Source organism: Centropristis striata, chromosome 19 (genome assembly GCF_030273125.1).
Source record: "Centropristis striata isolate RG_2023a ecotype Rhode Island chromosome 19, C.striata_1.0, whole genome shotgun sequence".
Taxonomy (NCBI): Eukaryota; Metazoa; Chordata; class Actinopteri; order Perciformes; family Serranidae; genus Centropristis; species Centropristis striata.
The window spans coordinates 5,601,656-5,624,219 of record NC_081535.1 but is presented as its reverse complement, the minus strand read 5'-3'; the positions used below and the strand labels follow the sequence as shown (position 1 = coordinate 5,624,219).

The 22,564-nt window shown below is 37.3% G+C and overlaps 3 protein-coding genes across 3 annotated transcripts; 2 read left to right on the top strand and 1 right to left on the bottom strand.

Moving 5' to 3' along the window:
* Nucleotides 1–3,615: 3,615 nt before the first annotated feature.
* tmem267 (transmembrane protein 267) lies at nt 3,616–12,955 on the bottom strand. The gene is made up of 3 exons (XM_059357621.1): nt 12,908–12,955; nt 7,736–8,200; nt 3,616–4,546 (listed from the first exon to the last, which is right to left on the bottom strand). Exons 2-3 carry the CDS (start codon nt 8,141–8,143, stop codon nt 4,211–4,213), a joined length of 744 nt encoding a protein of 247 aa, XP_059213604.1. The 5' UTR covers nt 8,144–8,200; nt 12,908–12,955; the 3' UTR covers nt 3,616–4,210.
* Nucleotides 12,956–15,912: 2,957 nt separating this feature from the next.
* On the top strand, nt 15,913–16,723 carry LOC131992903 (heat shock protein 30-like). The gene is given in 3 exon segments (XM_059358614.1): nt 15,913–16,035; nt 16,037–16,158; nt 16,393–16,723. Coding segments are annotated over 3 exon segments (576 nt in total).
* A 250-nt stretch (nt 16,724–16,973) lies between these two features.
* LOC131992852 (tripartite motif-containing protein 16-like) lies at nt 16,974–18,715 on the top strand. Its single transcript, XM_059358553.1, has one exon. The coding sequence runs from the start codon at nt 17,042–17,044 to the stop codon at nt 18,713–18,715; it is 1,674 nt and encodes a 557-aa protein (XP_059214536.1). The 5' UTR covers nt 16,974–17,041.
* The last annotated feature ends 3,849 nt before the right edge of the window (nt 18,716–22,564 follow it).

The window sequence follows — 22,564 nt, the reverse complement described above, 5'->3', positions numbered from 1 at the left end:
TTTGTGACTGTCTGATGAATGTCAAATAATCCTGCATGCTTTTGTTGTCTTTATAAAAAAGTATTTTGCAAAAAGCAACTGGAGAGAAATTGCATTGATATACCTTTTATATCTTCAATTCCCATAACGCAAACATGTCACAGTTACTTCAGGGTGGTTTTGCCTATTGTGGTTTATATACCCACCATTTAGAAGCGGTCATGCCGAAGAATGCTTAAAATGGCACAATTATAATCTGTTGACACATATAATAGTATGATCTGTCCAGAAATGTTGAAAAAATACCAGGTTATATTTTATTTCTCATTTTGACTAAAATTGACATACGTCATGCTATAGTATGACTTTTATTTTGAGGGTCATTTTTGGACATCCCATAATATGGTGTTTTTTTTGTCATTTCTGGCCATTATATGCTCAAATATGTATCAACAGACTATAATAAACCCATTTTAAGCATTTGTAGGAATTTTAAAATTTGACCATTTTTGACAAAAATCGACATACTATAGTATGACTTTTTTTTGAGGGGGTGATTTTTGGACATCCCATAATATGGTGTTTTTCTGTCATTTATGGACATGTATGAACAGACCATAATAAAGTCGTTTTTAGCATTTTAGGCATTTTAAAATTTGACCATTTTTGAAGAAAATTGACATGCTAGACTCGTGTATGACTTTCTATTTTTGGACAAACTATACTACCACATGTATTAACAAACTATAATTGACCCATTTTAAGCAGTTTGTCATTTTAAAATTTGACTGTTAACAAAAATCAACATATGAAGCTTTATAACTAAGTTCAGAAAAAAGCACCACGTCTTAAACACATCCCATTTCCACTAAGAGTATACTTCAGCACAAAAAAAGTCACTTTAAATTGTCCTAAAATGGTTAAAATAGTCCTATTATAGTCTGTTGATACATGCTGTCTGAAGGAAGCATCGATATACATATTACATAGTTCATCAGCCATATATTGATGCACAAACACATTACATTTACACATGAGGATATATTTTATTGAAATAAAAAGATCACCACATTAAGAGTATCTTGTTACTATCTATATTTTATTACCATGGAAAATCAAAACAATCATAATAAAAACAAATACAAAACACAATTTAAATAAATGAACTGAAAATGTGCAAAATTCAACATAATATTGCATTAATGAAGATCACATTGTAAACATAAGGATGAACTTAAAGTGACAGGAAACTAAAATGGTCGGCAACAATCGAGTAACCTCCCGTTTCTCTCTTCGTTTTCAATTTGGTTTCCAATTGATTAAAGGGAAATACTTCCTGAATAAATTAATAAATTAAACACAGACGATAGTGCAATAGCAGCATAAAACAAAAACAAAAAAACACTTAAAATACATTTTAAATTCAAGAACATGGATTTTTTTTTTTTTAAGACACTTTGCCATTTTAAAATTGACCTGGTTAAGTACCAAAAAAGAACAAATTGTGAATCCATACAGCTCACTGCAGCAACCTAGTGGACAGCAAGCGTTACTACAACCTTACAGCTCCACAAGAACATATGTTAAAACAAAAAAACTCCAATTGAAAGTAAATTATTTAATTGGTGATATTTGAGAATACAGTGATTATGTTTCCAGCATAAACTAAAATTCCCCAAATCAAAAAGATAGAAGCACCATCCCTTCAACACTCAAAACATTTACATTCAGTACCTAGAATAACATCCTAAAACCTATTAAACCCACTCTATTACCACAGCTTATGAATCATTTAAAATATAGTTAACAATACTGTTGAATGAATACATCTAAAAACAGTGTGATGACTTCCTACCGCTAAATGTTCTATGTGTTAGTGGATGATGATATTCATGTGATAAATAGTTAAAAATGAACAATCCATGTCCTCCTTATTTCACTGAAAATCCAACTGGGAATTTCAATATGTAGCATTTACTGCATCAATAATTTAATCACGGTAACATAACAAAAACTGCAGTGGAACAATATACAGCAAGTTAATGCAGCAATTACATTTTCCCCATTTTATATTTCTGCAAATATCAACAAGTTAAATGAAGATATTTTTTTTTTTTAGCAATGGACACAATATTAAACATGTTCAAATCTTCAAAAAAATGAACACCCAGCTTCTCTCTACTGTAGGACCCTTATTCTTTCTCTGTTAGATGTAAAATAGAGAAGCAATCATACCGATATTAAAGTACAAAATCGTCACCGTTAACTTTTGTTGCAACAATTGAACTGAATCTATCAGAAATTATATTCAGAGTGGACTTCCCCGGTTTTAAACTGAATAAATAAAAGTAGTTTTCTGTCATTGGTACAGTAGGAAACTAGCCAACAATCTGAATGGCACAGAATAAAGAGAACAGTATCTCTTTAACAGTGAAACACAGTTTTAGAGCATTTCGATCTTTTCACAAGTAAAACCAACACAACTTGTATTACAGATGTTTTTTTCCCCCCAGCTAAATCCAACAATACCAATCCCATGTCATGTTTTGTTTTCCTTGCATTTTAAAAGGAATAGGACACCCAAAAAACACAAATCTTAAAGTATATAGTACAGCTGCATCCCAATACATTAGAATATGATGGAAAAGTCCATTTCCAGCAGTTCAAGTCAAACAGCCCCATCATATAGATGGACATACTTTTCAGAGGCCTTAAACATACTTTTTAAAATTAGTCTTTTGTAATATTAACATTTTTTTGGGACACTGAATTTTAGCTCTTCATTAAATGTAAGCCATAATCACTATAATTAGAAGAAATTAAATACACTAAGACATGAAATGTTTCATTCTGTGTGTAATGGATCTATATAATGTGTTATTTCCACTTTTTGAATTAAACTACTGAGATAAATAAACTTTTAGGGCTGCAAATAACGATTATTTTCATTATCGATTAATCTGTGGATCATTTAAACGATTAATCGATTAGTTGTTTGGTCAATAAAATGTTGAAAAACATCAATCAGTGTTTGTTGTCCGTTATTCAACCTCTGTCGAAGTTTGTTTCGCAAAAATTGGCCTCTATAGGAAAAGTTATTTTTAATAGGGCACTCATTGAAATACTTGCAAATTTCAAATTTCAACCCTAGAGAATATTGGAGGATATTACATACAGCCAGAATGGGTAAAAAAAAAACATACGGACCCGGGGGAGGGGGGTAATATTTTGAGGAAAAAGTTTACGAGATTAAAGTGGCATTTCTACAAGAAAAAAGTTGCAGATTTGTTAGCTTTAAAGTGGTGAATATGCGAGAAAAAAAGTTGCTTTTTTCCCCCCCACTTTCTCTCATAAATCTGCGACTTTCTTCTTGTAGATTTGCCACTTTAATCTAGAAAATTTGCAACTTTTTTTCTCGAAATATTACAAATAAAGTTCTTCGCCCGATAAAGTGTTAAGGCTGAAACAAGCAGCATGGTGAACGTCTGCTGAAGTGGCAGAGAGACAAAGATCTTGTTGCTTGGTGGTGATTAATGGTGGATCGCTCGTTGGAATGTGGTGGATTTAAAACTCACTCTACAATAAATGTACAATACATTACATTTCACTACTATGGCATATGAGCTATTTTAAATGCACAGTGGAAAAACAGTGGTAATATACCGTCAGCAGTGTGGTACAGCCTGTGGTTGACCTTTGGTTGACTCTTCCTTGAGTGTTTCTTGGTAGGACGGATAGTGATAGTTCAGCTGATGACCAGTTAAGAGTTCAAAGGGCCAAAAAGTGACACTAAGTCTCGGGTCCCTTTTTGGGGGGTTTGGGGAGAGGAACACACAGCAGGCAAGCCTCTGCAAAACGATATGTCAAAGCTTTAAAGGGTCACTCTATAAACACCTAAGACAGTTATTATAGATAAGCAGATATGGTAAGAGGATTCTGATACATTTCCATAATACCAGAAACAAAAATCTCAAAGAAATCCATGATTGGTACCCACACAACAAGTCCCTTTTTCGAGGAAATTCGTTATTGTACACGTGTCTCTATTTGTGGTCACATTTAGATTCTTAGCCAACATTTATCTCCACCTAAGCAGAATAAACATGTAGTAAGTGAATCTTTCATGTACCATAACTGTTCCATAGAGAGTCTAAAAGTTGTTTCAAGCCGTTAAGAACATTTTGGCCCAGATCAGAGGCGATCCATACCAGGTCAGATTCAGAAGTGGCGTCTAAACGTCGATGGCCACCCCGTGTTTGGTGGAGATCACGTCCCTGGTCCCCGTTAGGTACATGAGGACAGAACAAAGGTGAGGAAGTGTCGCTGTGGTGCTGACGTACAGCCAGTAGGGGAGCGGCGCCGTGTTGCCGAACGGGCACACCCACAGGCCGTGGCGCACGGCGTCCCGGACGTGGTGCGTCGCCATGGAGATGAAAAGCATCCACGGCAACGAGCACCAGGCGTCTTTGAGGCGGCCGATCCACATGAGGAAACGCAGCGAGAGACAGAGGACCGGGATGAGAGAGGAGCAGTGGAGAGGAGGACGCTGAGGGAGCGACACGGCAGCCTGGAAGAGACAGAGAGGAGATTAACACTGGAGCTTTTTTTTTTTCTTTTCACAACACAAACATTAGGTCATATACAGTACAGGCCAAAAGTTTGGACACACCTTCTCATTCAATGTTTTTCCTTTATTTTCATGACTATTGACATTGTAAATTCATCAAAACTATTAATGAACACATGTGGAATTATGTACTTTAGGGCTGCAACTAACGACTATTTTAATAGTCGACTAGTCACCGACTATTGAAACGATTAGTCGACTAATCGGATAATTATTAATTTTTTTCTTAAATTTAGCATGTAGTTGCTTTAAATATGAGGCAAATGATAATAAACACAAGAAAGATGGGTACTTAAATGAAAAAAGCATCTTTTATTCAACAATTCAGCTGCTGATTCATACAAAAAATAAATAAACCTCTGTCCATTTTTTCTGGACAGGAAAATGTGTTTTATAAAACTGTATTTCTGCTCCATCAAGTGGGTGGAACTGGTTCTGGGTTCTGGATGTAGTCTGGGTTGAACTGGGCTCACCTGTTGGAACCTCGTATCACAGACCAGCACCAGTACTGACTCAGTGAGGAGCCTGTTGCTGCTGCACATCTGCTTCTTCTGCAGAAGGGCTCCATGCTGGCTCTCTGATTCACACTGCATGCATTTAATTTAAAATACGTTCGTCAGACATAACGTTAAAGCTCTCTTTTAAAGCGAAAAAATTCGCTTATAAACAAAACGTATCGGCTGAATGTTACTTGAATCTTACCGAGGCGAGTCAGACTCCGTTTGGTTCAACTGCCCGACGTGCTTTCTATTTAAATGCTCGTGCATCACCGATGTGTCTGCTTTGCAAACCGTGCAAGTCATTTTTTATTGGCCGTATCCAGGCTAAAATGCTCCCAAACTTTCTACGTTTTGGTACGTGTAGCTGTGTTGGACGCCGTCATTTCTGTGTACGTTACCGCTCGCGCTCGGCAGAGATTGTAATGAAGTGAGATGCCTCACTCTGTTGGAAAAACACGTCTGGCGACAATAGTCGACAATGAATTCCATTGTCGACTATTTCTATTATTGATTTTTGTCGACAACGTCGACGAATCGTTGCAGCCCTAATGTACTTAACAAAAAAGTGTGAAATAACTGAAAACATGTCTTATATTCTAGTAAGCAAAGGGTGGTTACTTTGAATCTAAAATGGAAAATACAAGACATGTTTTCAGTTATTTCACACTTTTTTTGTTAAGTACATAATTCCATATGTGTTCATTCATAGTTTTGATGCCTTCAGTGAGAATCTACAATGTAAATAGTCATGAAAATAAAGAAAACGCATTGAATGAGAAGGTGTGTCCAAACTTTTGGCCTGTACTGTACAAACTTTCACATTGTCACATTGAATAATACACATAAGCGTTCATCACAGGGTTATAAACTTTTGTTCATAATCTACAACAATTTCAGCCGTCACACTCTGCATCGGCTGGGTATGTAACCCATTTAGCCCAGTAATCTTTCCCCTTTTCCTTCTGTAATCTCAAAGTGAACGTTATACGTTCCATACTGTATGTGTGATTTATTATTATTTTTCCAAAGGGAGGTTCTCTAAGATGCCAGCATCTAGTTATTGCTTTTTTACTTGCTGCCATGAGGATCTTACCCTGAAGCATTTTTATACATTTCTCTCAACTGATATCGAGTTTTTTAGTTTTTTTTTCCCAATATTTTTATTTTATTTTCAGTTTATAACACTTTGACATACGGCTTTTAAATTCATGTATCTTCATTCAACTTCCATATTTTAAGATAGCTGCATTTACATAGACAGAAAAATAAAAACAAACAAACATAACACTTCGAACAGGTTCGCTCCTCCTGTTAAAGAAAATGGTAATCTATATACAATTGAGTATCGTTTGTAATTGGTGTGAATTAAAACACGTATATAGAAAAGCAATATGAATCATTTTGGTCGACTGCTTTCAGTACACATGATGACTTAAGCAAAGGCACACAAATGCCCAGAACTGGTTGAAGGATGAAGATTGTTACATAAGCATTTTGAATCTGTGATAAATCTTCTCAAAAAGAATCTGAACACTGCTATAGGGCTGGCCGATATATCGATATAAAAAAGATATCAATATATTTACAACTGTGTGAATCAGACCATATTGCATATATCGATATAGTTCAATTTTTTCCCCCTTTCTTTATATATAAATGCTGCTCTTACTAGAGTTTGTCATATTTAGTTCTTTTGTAGTGTTTGTTTTTCTTTTCTCATATAAATATATTTATTTCAGAAAAAGATTGGCCTATTTTATTACATAGGCTATTTTTATTTAAGATATTTTTATCTATTTAAATGTTCACTTTATGGAGCTTTGATTTAAAAAAAAAAAAAAAAAAGGCACTCCTGTTGTTATACAGTATTTATGTTCACTTAAATAAACTGTTTCAATAAAACTACTTGTGACATGTCATACTTGGCTTTGAGTGAACATTTGCGGTCACAATAAAAATAGGTTCATTACACCTTTAACCCATTTAAGGCGGGAAAGCATTACCGCATTTCTACCATTAAAACCGGGGGCGCTGTTGTGTTATTCTACCATTAAAGCCGGGAAAGAGGATACGTTGTTTTGTAGTATTTGTAGTTTTTTTCCACCTATTTTCGGTCTCTTGGCCAATGAAATGCATCAGAATACATGTGGGAGTGTCGCAATGCAACATGGGACTTTTCCAGAACTTTGAAATCATCACCAAAAAAAGACACAAAATGATTAAAAAAAAGACACAAAATTACTAAAAAAAGACACAAAATGACAAAAAAAAGACACAAAAAGACACAAAATGAGAATACATGTGGGAGTGTTGCAATGCATCATGGGACTTTTACAGAACTTAAATCATGGCAGAAGACGACTATAGTGGAGGGAGCTCAGATATAACAGCTATAAGCTCTCAAATACTTTTTGAATTTAATTTCTATCTGCTACAGAGGCTGAAAAATCTATTATTTAGTAGGAAGAGTTGACACTTCTGTTGAATTTCCAGAAAAACTTCAGGTTTTAGGGGCTTATTTTAAAATCGCCCAGAGGTTTGACGGGCATTTTTTCCGGGCGTTTTAGGCCTAAATTGGTTAAAGTTATCTAACTATGAATAGAGTCCTCAGTAACGGCGTAGGTCTTACCTTGAGGGACAGGGATCCAGCCATATAGAAGTGGTCCAGGTCTATGATTGATGCCAGAAGACCAGCAAGCAGCACCTCGTACAGATCGCTCTTTTTCCTAAGTCCAATAACAACCGCCCACGACCACAGCCCCACCAGCCCATGAGTGGCGTTGTCCAAGGCGGCGCGCAGCCACAGGTGGTTCTGGATGACGGACAGCTGCAGGGTGTGGTCCGCCACCACGCAGAACATCCCGAGTCCTGCTGAGGCCAGCAGGGAGGCGGAGCTGAATGTCTGTAGGAGCGCCTGAGCTTTCTCCGTCTCCACCGCCAGGCTGAGAGGGACCGCCCCGCCTTCTCGCCCCATGGCCACCCCCAGTAACGGGGAGGAGGAGGGGGAGGAGTCCAGCTTGGAGTAGAAGCCTTGCATGCTGACTGATGGCTGTTGGGGCCAGTCGCCACTGAAGGTCACCAAGATTTAGGTAGACTGGAGAAGGAAGCAAGGAGAAGGATTAATGAGAGACGATTAAAACATTAACATTTCAGGACATTGTATATTCAAAAACATTAGAAATTATGGTAACGCTTTATATTAAGGTCCTTGTAATAACCATTAATTAACAAGTAATAAGGCCCTTGTAAGTCCTTACAAGGTGCTTATTAACATTATTGTGTGTTTATAAGCTTATATAAGTGTTAATAATGGCATTACAAACACCCATGACCCACCCATTATGTCTTTGCCATGCCTTTATTAATCTTATTTTGTTTGCTTATTGATATTAAAATATACTTTATTGCTCATCTATTATAAGCTAACTATAAGTTAACTATGCTTTTTGCAACTACCGGATCTAAAGCGAGAACAATGCCTTATTACTTGTTAATTAATGGTTATTAAGGACCTTATTATAAAGCTTTACCGAAATTATGTTTCGAGTGGTAAACATGTCAAATCCTGTTTGTATTCAAAAAATGTTTAAATTAAGGCAGGGGATTTATAACTTAAGGGGGTTAATGCTAATGTTTGAAACTCACAAAGTCAGAACTAATCTCAAATACAGATGTGTGTCAGTTTTGGGTGTAAAATTACAGAATTATGAACTAAATGATGAAATAAAGATGTGTAATTCTATGTTAGTTTTCAAGAAGACTTTAAAGTCTAAAATTATCAAGGGTTACAATGAAATTTGATTGAATTTGATTTTTCAGTTTAAGGTATCATGTGTTTTGTAACGATGTGAATTATTCAGTTAATGTAATATATATAATGTATACATGTAGATGGTACAGGAGAGGCAAAAATAAGCCTTTAGTGGGGCTTCAGCCTATTCCTTTTTCGGTTGCTGTCTGATGGATTCTTTTGTAAAAACATGATTTTATTTCATTTTTTTGTTTGTTTTTGTAACCGAAATAAAGCATTCATACTATCGCATTCATGCTTCATACAATGAAAGAGGAGAAGAAAACGAAGGTGTGGTTTGCTTGCAAGAAACGCCAAAAGATGCGAGTGAGAGGGAGGAAAGATCATGTATTCTTTTATGTTTCTGTCCACCTTTATCCATCAGACGAGACATGCACTGGTTCCTTTTCATTTATAAGTATTGATACCATACCTCAGCACTTTATTAAACTGGGCACATAGTAATTATCCAACACACTCTAGTGATTAATGCTTAATGCTCAATGTTCCCCGGACAAATACTGAATTTGGAAAAACTGCTTTCAGTTTTTCTGCTGCATCTACAGGAACATCTGGAACATCTTACAACATTCACTCAAACTCGACACAATTATAACTCTGGGCCAGTTTAAAACTATGATAACCAATAACTCTGCATTTCACTGTAACCTTGTTTTTAATGATTTTCAAGTGTTTTGTCTGTGCCGTTTGTTCTTCATTGTGTTTTCTCTGTACTCTCGACATCATTGTAAATGAGGGGTTGCCCTCAGTGATTCCTTGAGAAATAAATGAAGGATAAATGAAATCTCTCTGTCTGTGACTAAGCTCACATATTACTGGACATATCAGCCTCTTATATTTTGTGCAAATAAGCTCAAGGACCTTTCTGGAGTGATTTACAATTTTTGAAAAATCTATTTAGTTTTACTGTTTTATACCATTGCTGACAACTCACTTCTCATTCCTTTCAACCAGCTAATATGGGCGGCAAGTTTAGCACAAAACCTCAAGGCATTTCTGGCAAGCGGCTAGGCTAAAAACCAGCCCAGCCTAGTCTGTTGCAGGCCACATTTTAGCCTTTGTTGTGGCTCAAAAACTGACATCAATGTAAAAGTTTGGCCTCATTTTCAACCAGAGCATCTGCAGATTAATTCCATACTCTATGTTCCGTTGGTTTAAAGTTAGGCACGATATAAGATGAATAAATCCCCGTTTTTATCATCATTGCTGCAATCTTGACTGTAACGAAGCAAAATCACGCCAGACAACACAAATCTGAAGGCGGGTGCAGACAGTTTGAGCTAGATGACACTTGACTTGGGTAAAAAAAAAAAAAAAAAGAGATATGAGCCTCTGTATTGTGCTTATGAAGTCAGCAAATTAAGTAAAAAAAAAAAAAAAAAAAAAAAAAAAGATTGACTGAGCTGGTTTCAATCAGCAGATCTCAGTTAAAAAATATATTATATAATATCAATACGGTTAATACACATCTCCCATATGATGTGAAGTATATGTTCCAGTATTTGAGTGGCGTTTTCAAGGTGCACAGTGCAAAAAGTGACAGTAGATTTAATGCAGTTTAGTAAAAGTGGCTCTGACAGAGGTAGAGGAGTTATAAAGTCTTATTGCAGTAGGAATGAACGACTTTCTGTATCGTTCCTTGGAGCAGCGGGGTTGGATGAGTCTGTTGCGATATTATTCCAATAAAACCCTTAAAAGGGCACTCATTGAAATACTTGCAAATTCCAAATTTCAATCCTAGAGAATACTGGAAGATATTACATCCTGTCAGAATGTGTAAAAAAAAAAAAACATACGGACCCGGGGGAGGGGGGTAATATTTTCAGAAAAAAGTTTACAAGATTAAAGTGGCAAATCTACAAGAAAAAAAGTGCAGATTTATGAGATTTAAAGTGGTGAATCCTTTTTTTTCGTGCAGATTTGCCACTTTAAATCTCTTAAATCTGCCAGTTTTTTCTTGTAGATTTGCCACTTTAATCTAGCAAATTTGCAACTTTTTTCTCGAAATATTACTATTATTTTTATTCATACTTGGCCCTAATATGCCGTCATAGTCAAGTTCTCCTCGTACAAGTCACTGAAGAATAACTGTTTGTGCGACTGTTTCTTGCAGATTTTTACATTGGATGTCAAGGTCAATAAAGTTAATATTATATTATAATCATACTGATTGGTGTCTGATCTTTGCTGATTAGCTGGAAGAAAAATCCATGTAGTTCTACGACCAAACAGAGAGACATGGGGACCCAGTTTAGATATCCACTGAAGTTACCAAATATAGTTATTCGCCCAAAAAAGGGATACAATCATAAATGTAAATGTAAAACACACTTTGATCACAGCAGTCCTAAACGAAATGAGAAATACCCGCTGCATTCTAATAAATACACTGTTGTAACTCCTTTATGAACATGCCTGGGGTAACATTTCTACTCTAGTTGCTCACTTCCCATCTAAACACACCGTGTTCTTCTGAGAACCTCTGTCTTGTCTTCTGAACCCACAGGGAACATAAAAATAGCTCTCTGTCTCTCATGTAATTGAGTGAAATGTAGGACAGACTCAACTGGCAGTCTGTCTGAATGTTCCTCATCGTTACCAGCTGCTGATGTAACAGCAATCTCCCGTTATTTTTTTTAACCCTATAAAGCCTGAACCATGAAATAATTGCCAGAAAATTCAATTTTTGTAAAAACTGAGTGCTTATTAACCTGCTGACGAATTTTAAGAAATAAATAAATTGCATATATGAATTCTAATTTGTATCATTTTTGAAACATCAGGTCTTTTTGTGCATTTTGTTGCTCACAAAGTTTGTTTTTCTCGAACTAACAAAAACATATAAACCCTAACATTTTTGACCTATTAAGACTTTGACTTTTCCTTTTTCCTCAATCATGCAAAATACATATTTTTTCCATATAACACAACATCATACATCTGCAGATATGAAGTTTTTTAATGCAGCAATGACTGATCCATTCGTGGAACCAGCATCATTTTTGCTACATCTGGTATTTTTGTGCAATTTGTTGCTCACAGTTTGTTTTTCTTGAACTAAGAAAAACATAAAACCGAACATTTTTATCCTATTAAGACTTTCCTTTTAACATTTAATTCAAATATGCAAGAAAAAAAATATTTATCTGCTGATATTAAGTTTTCACCCAGCAATGAACCTGTATCATTTTTGCTACATCTGGTATTTTTTGTGCAATTTGTTGCTCAGTTGTTGTTTTTTAAATCTCCAACACATGTATACATCAGGTTTTTCAGGAAAAAAATATATCAGACTGATGATGTAGAGGTCTCAACAACTAAATATATATATATATATAACACAACATCATACATCTGCTGATATGAAGTTTTTTAATGCAGCAATGACTGATCCATTCGTGGAACCAGCATCATTTTTGCTACATCTGGTATTTTTGTGCAATTTGTTGCTCAGTTTGTTTATCTTCAACACATGTATACATCAGGTTTTTGATGATGTAGAGGTCTCAAAAATTACTGTATCTAATATGATACACTTGGCTTTATAGGGTTAAAAGAAAGATCTTCTAACGTGAACGCAATACCCTGTAGTATGACATTTTAATTAGCTAGCTAGTTATTTCTGGTCACGTGCTGTTAGCTCCCCTTGTTATCTGTTGGAACGTCAGACACGCTGACGTCATTTAGAATGTTGTGGCATTGACACGTCAACGTTTATAAAGTAAGCTAAGCTCACCTTACCGAGCTGCATTATTACCGTTAACTGACGGTGGCAGCTAGCTGGGAGCTAACTGGCTAACAGTGGAAGATGGTGCTTTGTGTAGGCGGACAGCAGCTGTCACGATAAGCTTTGCTATAACTGCAGAGATTTACACAACGTGACACCTTTAACCTGGTATTAAGGTGTGTAATTAAATTACATATTGGCTCTTTTAAATGTTTATTCAGTCGTTTTGACCAACCGGTCGATAAATAAATGAAGATACTCACCCCATCGCCTTGCATTGGTTACCGACCGCCAGGCTTCACACGTCTTCTTCTGTGGTGTTTTACAGTTGGTACCAGGCTGACTCACTACTGCCACCTGCAGGTTTCCTCCCGCAGTGTCCTCATGTTATTTCCACTCCAGTCTTCCTAAAAACAACGAAATAAATATTTACCTTTTTGAGCATTGTCTCCACATTCTGTTATACTTTTAACTCTTTGGAGTCTTGGGCGATTTAGTCCATTTTTGAATCCTTTTCATGTCTTTTTGTGTCTTTTTTGTGTCACTTGTGTCTTTTTGTTTCTTTTTTTGTGTCATTTTATGTCTTTTTGTGTCTTTTTTTATTTATTTTGGGTCTTTTTTGGTCCTTTTGTGTCTTTTTTTATTATTTTGTGTCTTTTTTTGTCATTTTGTGTCTTTTTTTAATCAGTTTGTGTCTTTTTTTGGTCATTTTTCTATAGTTTTTGGTCCTTCGGTCCAACATAAAATGTGATTTTGAATCTTTTTTTTTTTACTTTCAAAACACTATCATGCTCAATAAAGAATTTTAAATGTTGCAAATGTGAACAAAGGTTGCAAATATAACATATAAGAGGGTTCCATCCAGTTCTATCATTTTATACAAAATATATTTGAGCTTGTCTCCAGTTTTACTTGGTATATCATCATCAAACTGAAACTGGCCTCATGGAGTTTATAGCCAGAACTTTAGAGGTAAATTTACAGTAGGGCTCCATGCTGCTTTGTTTTCTAGTCTGGATGTCATCAAGAAGTCAGGATTTAGAGCATTTTTCAGTCACTCACTATCACTATTCAGAATATTTTTTATTGTCATTGCACAAGAAGAAAAAAAGGAGGGGGTGCAGCAGAATGGGTGATATTCCACATGAATACATGAATATAGATGGACGGACGGACAGGCAGGCAGGCAGGCAGACACACAGACAGACAGACAGACAGACAGACAGATAGATAGATAGATAGATAGATAGATAGATAGATAGATAGATAGATAGATAGATAGATAGATAGATAGATAGATAGATAGATAGATACAAAATATAAAAATCAAACATGACACATACATTAGCAATACACTATACACCAGTGAAAACATACAGCAACAAGCAATTGTGCAAATGGGCATGAAACAACAGCAGCAGGTGAACACCTTTAAATACTGAGGCCTTCATAATAATATAAATATATTGCACTGTTCCACAGTTTTGAAATGTTTATTGTTTTTCTGTTTCTAATTCTTGGAGGTGTTCAGGGCAATGACAGCTCTCAGGTAGAAACTGTTCCTGAGTCTGTTTATTTTGGTCTTCATGGCCCTGAAACGCCGTCCTGAGGGTAAAGGTTGGAAAAGGTGGCGAGCAGGGAGGGAGGAGTAGCTGCAGGTGCTGTGAGCTCTCCTGAGGCAGCGACTGTTGTTCACATGTTCAACTGTCTCAGCCTCATGGCATCGACTGGGGCTTTTCTTGTAATGAAAAGTGTACTGTTAAGGTTGCTGTGCCCAATTTTAAACCTGCTTATTATTACTTGCTCCCTCAGCTTGGCTCCACCACTACCTTTTATTGCATTGTCCCCTCTGGTGGAAAGTGCATATGCATCTCAATAAATTAGAAATTCATGGAAAAGGCCATTTCCTTCCATATAGATGGACATACTTTTCAGAGGACAACATTTCCATATTAAACATTCTTTTTAAAATTGGTCTTTTGTAATATTACATTTTTTTCGAGACACTGAATTTTAGGTCCTCATTTAATGTAAGCCATCATCATTATAATTAGAAGAAATTAAATAAATGAAGTCATGAAATGTTTCATTCTGTGTGTAATGGATCTATATAATGTGTTATTTCCTCTTTTTGAATTGAATTACTGACATAAATAAACTTTTCTTTGATATACTAATTTATTGAGATGCACCTGTAGTAAAAAAGGCACCTGCTGTATGCGGTGGGGCACTATACCACCTTCTGTTCACTACGTTCGATTTCACATTTTAAGTCTGGTGGACTCTGGGAGAGAAAGAGCTGCCGCTGTTTTGAAGCAAATCACAGACTTTAATCTGTTAGCGTTGTCCCGCCCATAATTATCAATATGATAACTATAAAAACCTGTGTAAAACAGTAATTTTTTGAGATATCTCATCAAATTTGAACTGGGAGTAGGTAATATTTTATATTTTGACCCCATTGTGTTTTCGAGCCCATTAGTCCCAGCTATATTTACCAAAACATTTCAGGCAGACAACAAGAAAACATATTTTTTCAGTGTGTTTCAACTTCCATCACTCAATAACAGCAGCACGAACAGTTAATCTGAGTCTTTGTGAATAAACTTTTTATTTTTTGGTTTGTTTTTCGGGGGAAATTATTTCTGTTTTCGGAGTGATTTTTTTCAATTTTTTCTGACAATTTTTTTTCTGTTTTTCGTGGTAATTACCCCCCCCCCCCCCCCGTTTTACGCGTCGGTAGTATTCTGCCCTACAATGTTTAACCGCTCAAAGGGTAAAACTGAGAAAAAAGTTTTTAAACGTGTTTAACTGGCCAGCCAAATTGGTTATGTGTTTGTTTTTCGGGGGGAAATTACCTTTCAAATGTGATCAAAACCAAAGATTGACTCTAACCTATTCAAGAACACCTTTCAATTTACATTTTGTGTATACACAGCTGTGTTTTCTCCTCTGAGCTCCTCTTGATAGTCAGCTCTCCTCCTCTCAGCCTCCTCCACACATGGAGCTTTGGCTGCCTGGATGAATAACAGCTTCACCCAGTGGAGAGCTGTCGTTATAACAGGAAGGTTCCTGAAAACACAGGAATGATCCAGTGTCGTCTTCTCTCCTGTGTAATGACTCCACCTAGTGGAGAGCTGTGGTAACGACAGGAAAGTTCCTGAAGACTCTGGAGCTCCTCCAGCTAGAAGACAAAAGCTGAGACACAAAGACACACAGAAGACAACACACACTTCACCCAGAGGACTCGACTGTGAACACACTGAAGATGATGATGTTGATGCTCTCATGGATTCAGTCCATTGGCTTCTACTGGCCTGTTCTGAGGTCAGAGGTCAACCCTCTGCTCTACCAGCAGCATCTAGTGCAGAGAAACCTCCAGGAGCTCCTTCAGCAGCAGTCTGCAGCTGATGGACAGACTTCAACACAACATGGTGGAGGAGACGGAGCCTTTCCAGAGCAGTGAGGCCGTTCAGCCGCTGGCCTGAGCCTGGACAAAAAAAGGCACAAAATTATTAAAAAGACACAAAATTACCCAAAAAAAGACACAAAATTACTTTAAAAAAAGGACACAAAATTACCAAAAAAAGACACAAAATTACCAAAAAAGAAAAAATTATCAAAAGAAGACAGAATTACCAAAAAGACACAAAATTACTAAAAAAAGACACAAAAAAAAGTTGTGGGTGTATTATGCGTTCTGGACGGGTTGATGGCTCAATTTCGTAGTACTTGTACTTGTACTCTGTGCAATGACAATAAAGGGTTCATTCATTCAGCTGGGCAGGAAGCTGAGAGTCAGCTGGGAGACAGAGAAGAAGAAGCAGGAGGACCATGGGAAAGGCTCCTACTCTTACAGACACCACGAGTTCAGACAGGAGTTTGATCTGCCTGAAGGGCTGAAGCCTGAAGACGTCACCTGCTACCTGGATCCAGACGGGAAGCTCCACATCCAGGCAGCCAGAGCTCCATGTGAGGAGGAGGAGGAGGAGGAGGAGGAGGAGGAGGAGGAGAGAGAGCTGACGATCAAGAGGAGCTCAGAGGAGAAAACACAGCAGAGTGTGTGTTCAATGTTTTGAGTCCTGTCTGCCCCTAAAGCAATCATGCATGACATTTGGTCTGAAATAATATTGATAAGTCAGAAAAGCACTTTCCTTAAAACTGAAACACACAGGATAGGTATCACACACAATTATATCATCCTCACACAGCCAGCTCCACTCTGTCCACGTGTTTCCTTGTTCCCTCCTCTTCAGATCTACTAGTTTGAAAATGGGTGTTACCAACATGGTGGTGACTCACTGCACACACACACTCATGTTGTTCAGATCAGAGCTCAGACCGGTTTCAGTTATGAGGAAGTGAAACTCAGACAGTCGTTGTGACTGAGAGGTGAAATGGCGCAGAAAGGAGTTCAGCTGGACCGGGAAACTTTCTCTTGTTCCATCTGTCTGGATCTGCTGAAGGATCCGGTGGCTACTTCTTGTGGACACAGCTACTGTATGAAGTGTATAAAAACACACTGGGATGAAGAGGATAGAAAGGGAATCTACAGCTGCCCTCAGTGCACACAGACCTTCACACCGAGGCCTGTCCTGCTGAAAAACACCATGTTAGCAGTTTTAGTAGATGAGATGAAGAAGACTGGACTCCAAGCTGCTCCTGCTGATCTCTGCTATGCTGGAGCTGAAGATGTGGCCTGTGATGTCTGCATTGGGAGAAAACTGAAAGCCTTCAAGTCCTGTCTCAACTGTCTGGTCTCTTACTGTGAGCAACACCTCCAGCATCATTATGACGCAGCTCCGTTATCAAAACACAAGCTGGTGGAGCCCTCCAAGAAGCTCCAGGAGAACGTCTGCTCTCAGCACGATGAGGTGATGAAGATGTTCTGCCGTACTGATCGGAAGTCTATCTGTTATCTCTGCCCTGTGGATGAACATAAAGGCCACGACACGGTGTCAGCTGCAGCAGAATGGATGGAGAAGCAGAAAGAGCTGGAGGTGAGTCGACAAAACATCCAGCAGAGAATTCAGGACAGAGAGGAAGATGTGAAGCTGCTTCAACAGGAGGTGCAGAACATCAATCGCTCCGCTGATAAAACTGTGGAGGACAGTGAGAAGATCTTCACCGAGCTGATCCGTCTCATGCAGAAAAGAAGCTCCAAGGTTAAGCGGCAGGTCAGATCCCAGCAGAAAACTGAAATGAGTCGAGTCAAAGAGCTTCAGGAGAAGCTGCAGCAGGAGATCAGAGAGCTGAAGAGGGAAGACGCTGAGCTGAAGAATCTCTCACACATAGAGGATCACAACCAGTTTCTGCACAGCTACCCCTCACTGTCAGCACTTAGTGAGTCTACATCCAGCATCCAGATCCGTCCTCTGCGCTACTTTGAGGACGTGACAGCGGCCGTGTCAGAAGTCAGAGACAAACTACAGGACTTCCTAGGAGAGGAATGGACAAAGCCCTCACTGACTGAAGTGGATGTTTTACTGTCAGATTCACAATCAGAGCCCAGGACCAGAGCTGGATTCTTAAAATATTCATGTGAGATAACACTGGATCCAAACACAGCATGCAAAGACCTTGTATTATCAGAGGGGAACAGAAAAGCAACATACATGAGTAATCAACAGTCCAAGTCCAAGTGTCCAAGTCACCCAGACAGATTCAATGCATTTCTTCAGGTCCTGAGTAGAGAGAGTCTGACTGGACGATGTTACTGGGAGGTGGAGTGGAGTGGGCTTTCAGCTTATATAGCAGTTTCATACAAGAATATCAGTAGAGGGGTGTTGGATGACTCTGGATTTGGATACAATGACAAGTCTTGGGCATTAACATGTTTCAACAACAGTCATTCATTTTTGCACAACAATGTCCACACTCGCATCTCAGGTCCTTGGTCCTCCAGAGTGGGGGTGTACCTGGATCACAGAGCAGGTATTCTGTCCTTCTTCAGCATCTCTGAAACCATGACCCTCATCCACAGATTCCAGACCACGTTCACTCAGCCTCTCTATGCTGGACTTTTGGTTGGTTACGGAGATGGTACTAGTGAGTTCTGTAAACTCAAATAACCAAAGGGACAGCAGGTAAAAATGTGTTTTAACTCTTAAAGCTCTCATTTTGTTCACCTTTGTGTTTTTTCATTTGAAGTTTTTTTTATATACACTACCGGTCAAAAATTTTAGAACACCCCAATTTTTCCATTTTTTATTGAAATTCAAGCAGTTCAAGTCAAATGAACAGCTTGAAAGGGTACGAAGGTAAGTGGTGAACTGCCAGAGGTAAATAAAAAAAGGTAAGCTTAACCAAAACTGAAAGATAATGTACATTTCAGAATTATGCAAGTAGGCCTTTTTTCAGGGAACAAGAAATGGGTTAACAGCTTAACTCTATGGAGTCTTGGGCTATTTTGTCCATTTTTTAAATTCTTTTCATGTCTTTGTAAGTCATTTTGTGTCTTTTGGTGTCTTTTTTTGGTCATTTTGTGTCTTTTTTTAGTCCTTTAGTCCAACATGAAATGTGATTTTGAATCTTTTTTTATTTTCAAAACACTATCATGCTCAATAAAGAATTTTAAATGTTGCAAATATGCATTAATTTTAGAGTACACTGAGACATTAAACCGCATCATTTTCAATTAAATTCTGGAAAAGTTGGTGTGTTCTAAAACTTTTGACCAGTAGTGTATAAGAGGATAAATTTGTAGTTTTATGTGCTAAAACCACCTGAGTTCAGTTGTACATATGCTCTCTCAGACTCCTTCTGCAGCTCCAGCAACTCAGATCATTTTGGGCCTATCTCATTAATATTCATGACCCTTTCGTCTGATTGGCTGACAGTCTTGAGTGACACACGGCCAGGCTAACCACAGTTAACGGCTTGCAGCCTCGGTTAAACTCACCGGTGAATGCAAAAAGACGATGACCACCGCTGAGGAAAATGTTCTCAGACTTTACATGTTAGAGCCCGATGATGCTTCCCTCCGACTGAAACATGAAATATATTACTGGTTCACTTACGGGTTGCAGATTTAGAGTCAGACACAATAATGTGTATACTGGAGTATCCTATAGGAGCAGCTTCTTTGCGTGACAGATTTTTAAGAAGCAGTCAGAAAATATACTTTCACAGTATTTTTATTGCAACTGCACCTGCTTTATAATCACAAGACTTGTAACTCTTGTTTTTCTACAATACGGGACCTTTAAACTGATTTCTTTCCATGTTTGTTGCTGAGAGCTCATCGTTGTGGCATTTCTTCTCTGCAGAGATCAGCTGTCAATCAAACATTATGGGCGGGGCTTTGACATCAGCTCATTAGTTGATCTGTAGATGTTTGACTTTCCTTCCTGTGTCTGTTGAGCCACGGAGGCTTTCACTGCTCATGATGACTGTTGTTCACCTCAACTCATATTTCTCTGCATGAAAATGTCAATTTCTTTGTGCTCCAAATGTTTGTTAATTATTTGTATGTTGTTGTTGTTGTTTTTCTTTTATGCATAGGTCTGAAGAGAGAAAGCTCCAGATATTCAAAGAAAATGTTTAAAAAAACAAAAGCAAAACTAGAATTATATCTACATTTATTTGTTTGTTAGACCAAATGTTGCTGTTATAATCTAAGTACAAATGAGGCTCTATGATGTATTATAAACCTATAATTATCATGTTCATAATCAATAAGGAAATAGTCATTATTATCTTGTATATCTCTGAGATTCTGATCAAACTAATTGATTGTGTGGATGAAGTGAATCTGTACAAGAAATCACTGAACAAAAATCATTTAACAAACTTCACTGATGGGATGTGTGAAAAAACTGTTTAGATAATTAATAAACAAACATAAACAAAGTATTTTCTTCTCGTCTTAATTCCAGGGTTTGATATAAAGCTGATGGAGAAATGATGAGACTAATATGAGATATAACTGAGGCCGTTCTCCTCCTGAAACAACACAAAGATCACTGTTCATGTTGAGAGCAGAAGAACATTTGTCAGTCAGTCTCTCATTTCTCTGACAAAAGCTGTTTTAATGAGGAAAGTTCAAAGGTCAGAGTTTTCTATCACTTGTTATATATCCAATAAAATATCAGCTCTAACTTTTAGTGTCTGCAGTTTCTCTGAGCGCCACTAGAGGGAGAAAGAGACCAGAGGATGAAAACAAGCAACCTGGAACTGATTACATATGGTAAATTAAAATAAATAACATACAGTGACTTGTGTAAAGTGACTGAAAGTTTCTGCAGCCTGGTTCTCTTCTGGTAAAGTAATAAATATACAAGAAAAAAATAATAAAATTGTACATATATACGACACGATAGACTGATGAATGAACAGTGTACACCAATCAGAGAGGTTATATTGCATAGAAATAGAAATATTGCCTTTGGATTTGTTAAAATAGTATTTTTATTTTATGACTTTGACATGGAGAATAATCCCAATATTAAACCCAGACTGTCAGATCATATTGGCTCCCGTGTTTCAAATTAGACAACCTGCTGACTGGAGGGTTTTTAAATAGGTGTAGAAATGCTGAAACCTGCCATGCAATAAATTTAAATTTCACCACTCGTGTAAAATCCAATTTTAATAATGTCTCTTTTAAAGATCCAATATCATATCTATTTAATCCCTTTTAATGGGATGTCTGTAATGAGCCTGGTTCTCTTCAGTCTAAATGACTTTCTCAGTAGGAAACCATTTAGAATTTCAAATTCAATCTCTGAGTTGATTTTTCTTCATTTAAGCTCTGTCTGCCCTTTGACGGTGTATTTAGCGGTGCAGGTTTGTTCCTCATTATCCCATCGAGGTCCACATTTCCTGATTTATTCATTTTTTCTATTCCTCTTCTGAAAAATGTTCACAGTTGCACAGTTTAATTTGTAATTTATCTGAATGTCTGCTTCTGGTTGAAAGTAGCCTAACTAAGCTCACTAGATTTTGGGTTGATATTTTTAATTTGTATAGTACTGTATATGACAAACAAAACCTGGTCTCACAGAAATCCGTGAAATAGCCACGGATTTCGCTTAACTCAAAATCCGTGGAATAGCCACGGAATCGCTCAAATTTCCGTGAAACTGACACAGATTTCGCTACAATGCAAGTTAATGACAGTCATATCCCGTGGCTATTGGTTTGTTCCAAGTCACGTGACTTTCAAGGTCCCAGCGGTCAGAACAAAAAACATGGCGGACAGTTCTCTCATTTTTAGTGAAAAATCAATATTTTGACTTAGTTTCTGCATAAAAATGGATTTTGATCACATTTCTAGAGAGAAATATATGTTTTATTTTCTAAATATTCACTCAGTGAATGTACATAATCACTCTGTATGTTGGAATAGCCACGGGATATGACTGTCATTAACTTGCATTGTAGCGAAATCCGTGTCAGTTTCACGGAAATTTGAGCGATTCCGTGGCTATTCCACGGATTTTGAGTTAAGCAAAATCCGTGGCTATTTCACGGATTTCTGTGAGACCATGTTGGACAAACGACTGGTCCCTGACTGTCTCTTGGTGATACTGGGCTTCTCCAACAGTTCATTGACTCTTCCCTCTGCTTTACAACAAGCCCTCATGTTTGGTATGGCCATTGCAAAACGAGTCATCCTAAGGGAGTGGAAGTCTGCTTCAAAAGGTGGCTGAATGATATGGTTTCCTGTTTATACCTCGAGGAGGTTCGATTTTCTTTGTCTAATTCTCATGATAGGTTTAAAAAGATCTGGGGACCTTTTATTGAATACATTAGAAAAGATAGACCTCAAACTGGGACCTGAACGCACTGCTTTCTTATTTTTATTTTATTAAGTAATTATTATTTTTTTTATTATATTATATTGTATATAAATGCATGTTATATATATTATATATTTTTTATTATATTTTTTTATGAGACTTTGCTGTTCCCCTCTG

Coding starts and splice junctions, on each gene's coding strand:
- tmem267 (XM_059357621.1), bottom strand. CDS start 8,143: ATGCAAGGCTTCTACTCCAAGCTGGACTCCTCCCCCTCCTCCTCCCCG. Junction 4,547..7,735: donor CTGGATCCCTGTCCCTCAAG/GTAAGACCTACG, acceptor TGTCTCTTCCAG/GCTGCCGTGTCGCTCCCTCA.
- LOC131992852 (XM_059358553.1), top strand. CDS start 17,042: ATGGCGCAGAAAGGAGTTCAGCTGGACCGGGAAACTTTCTCTTGTTCC.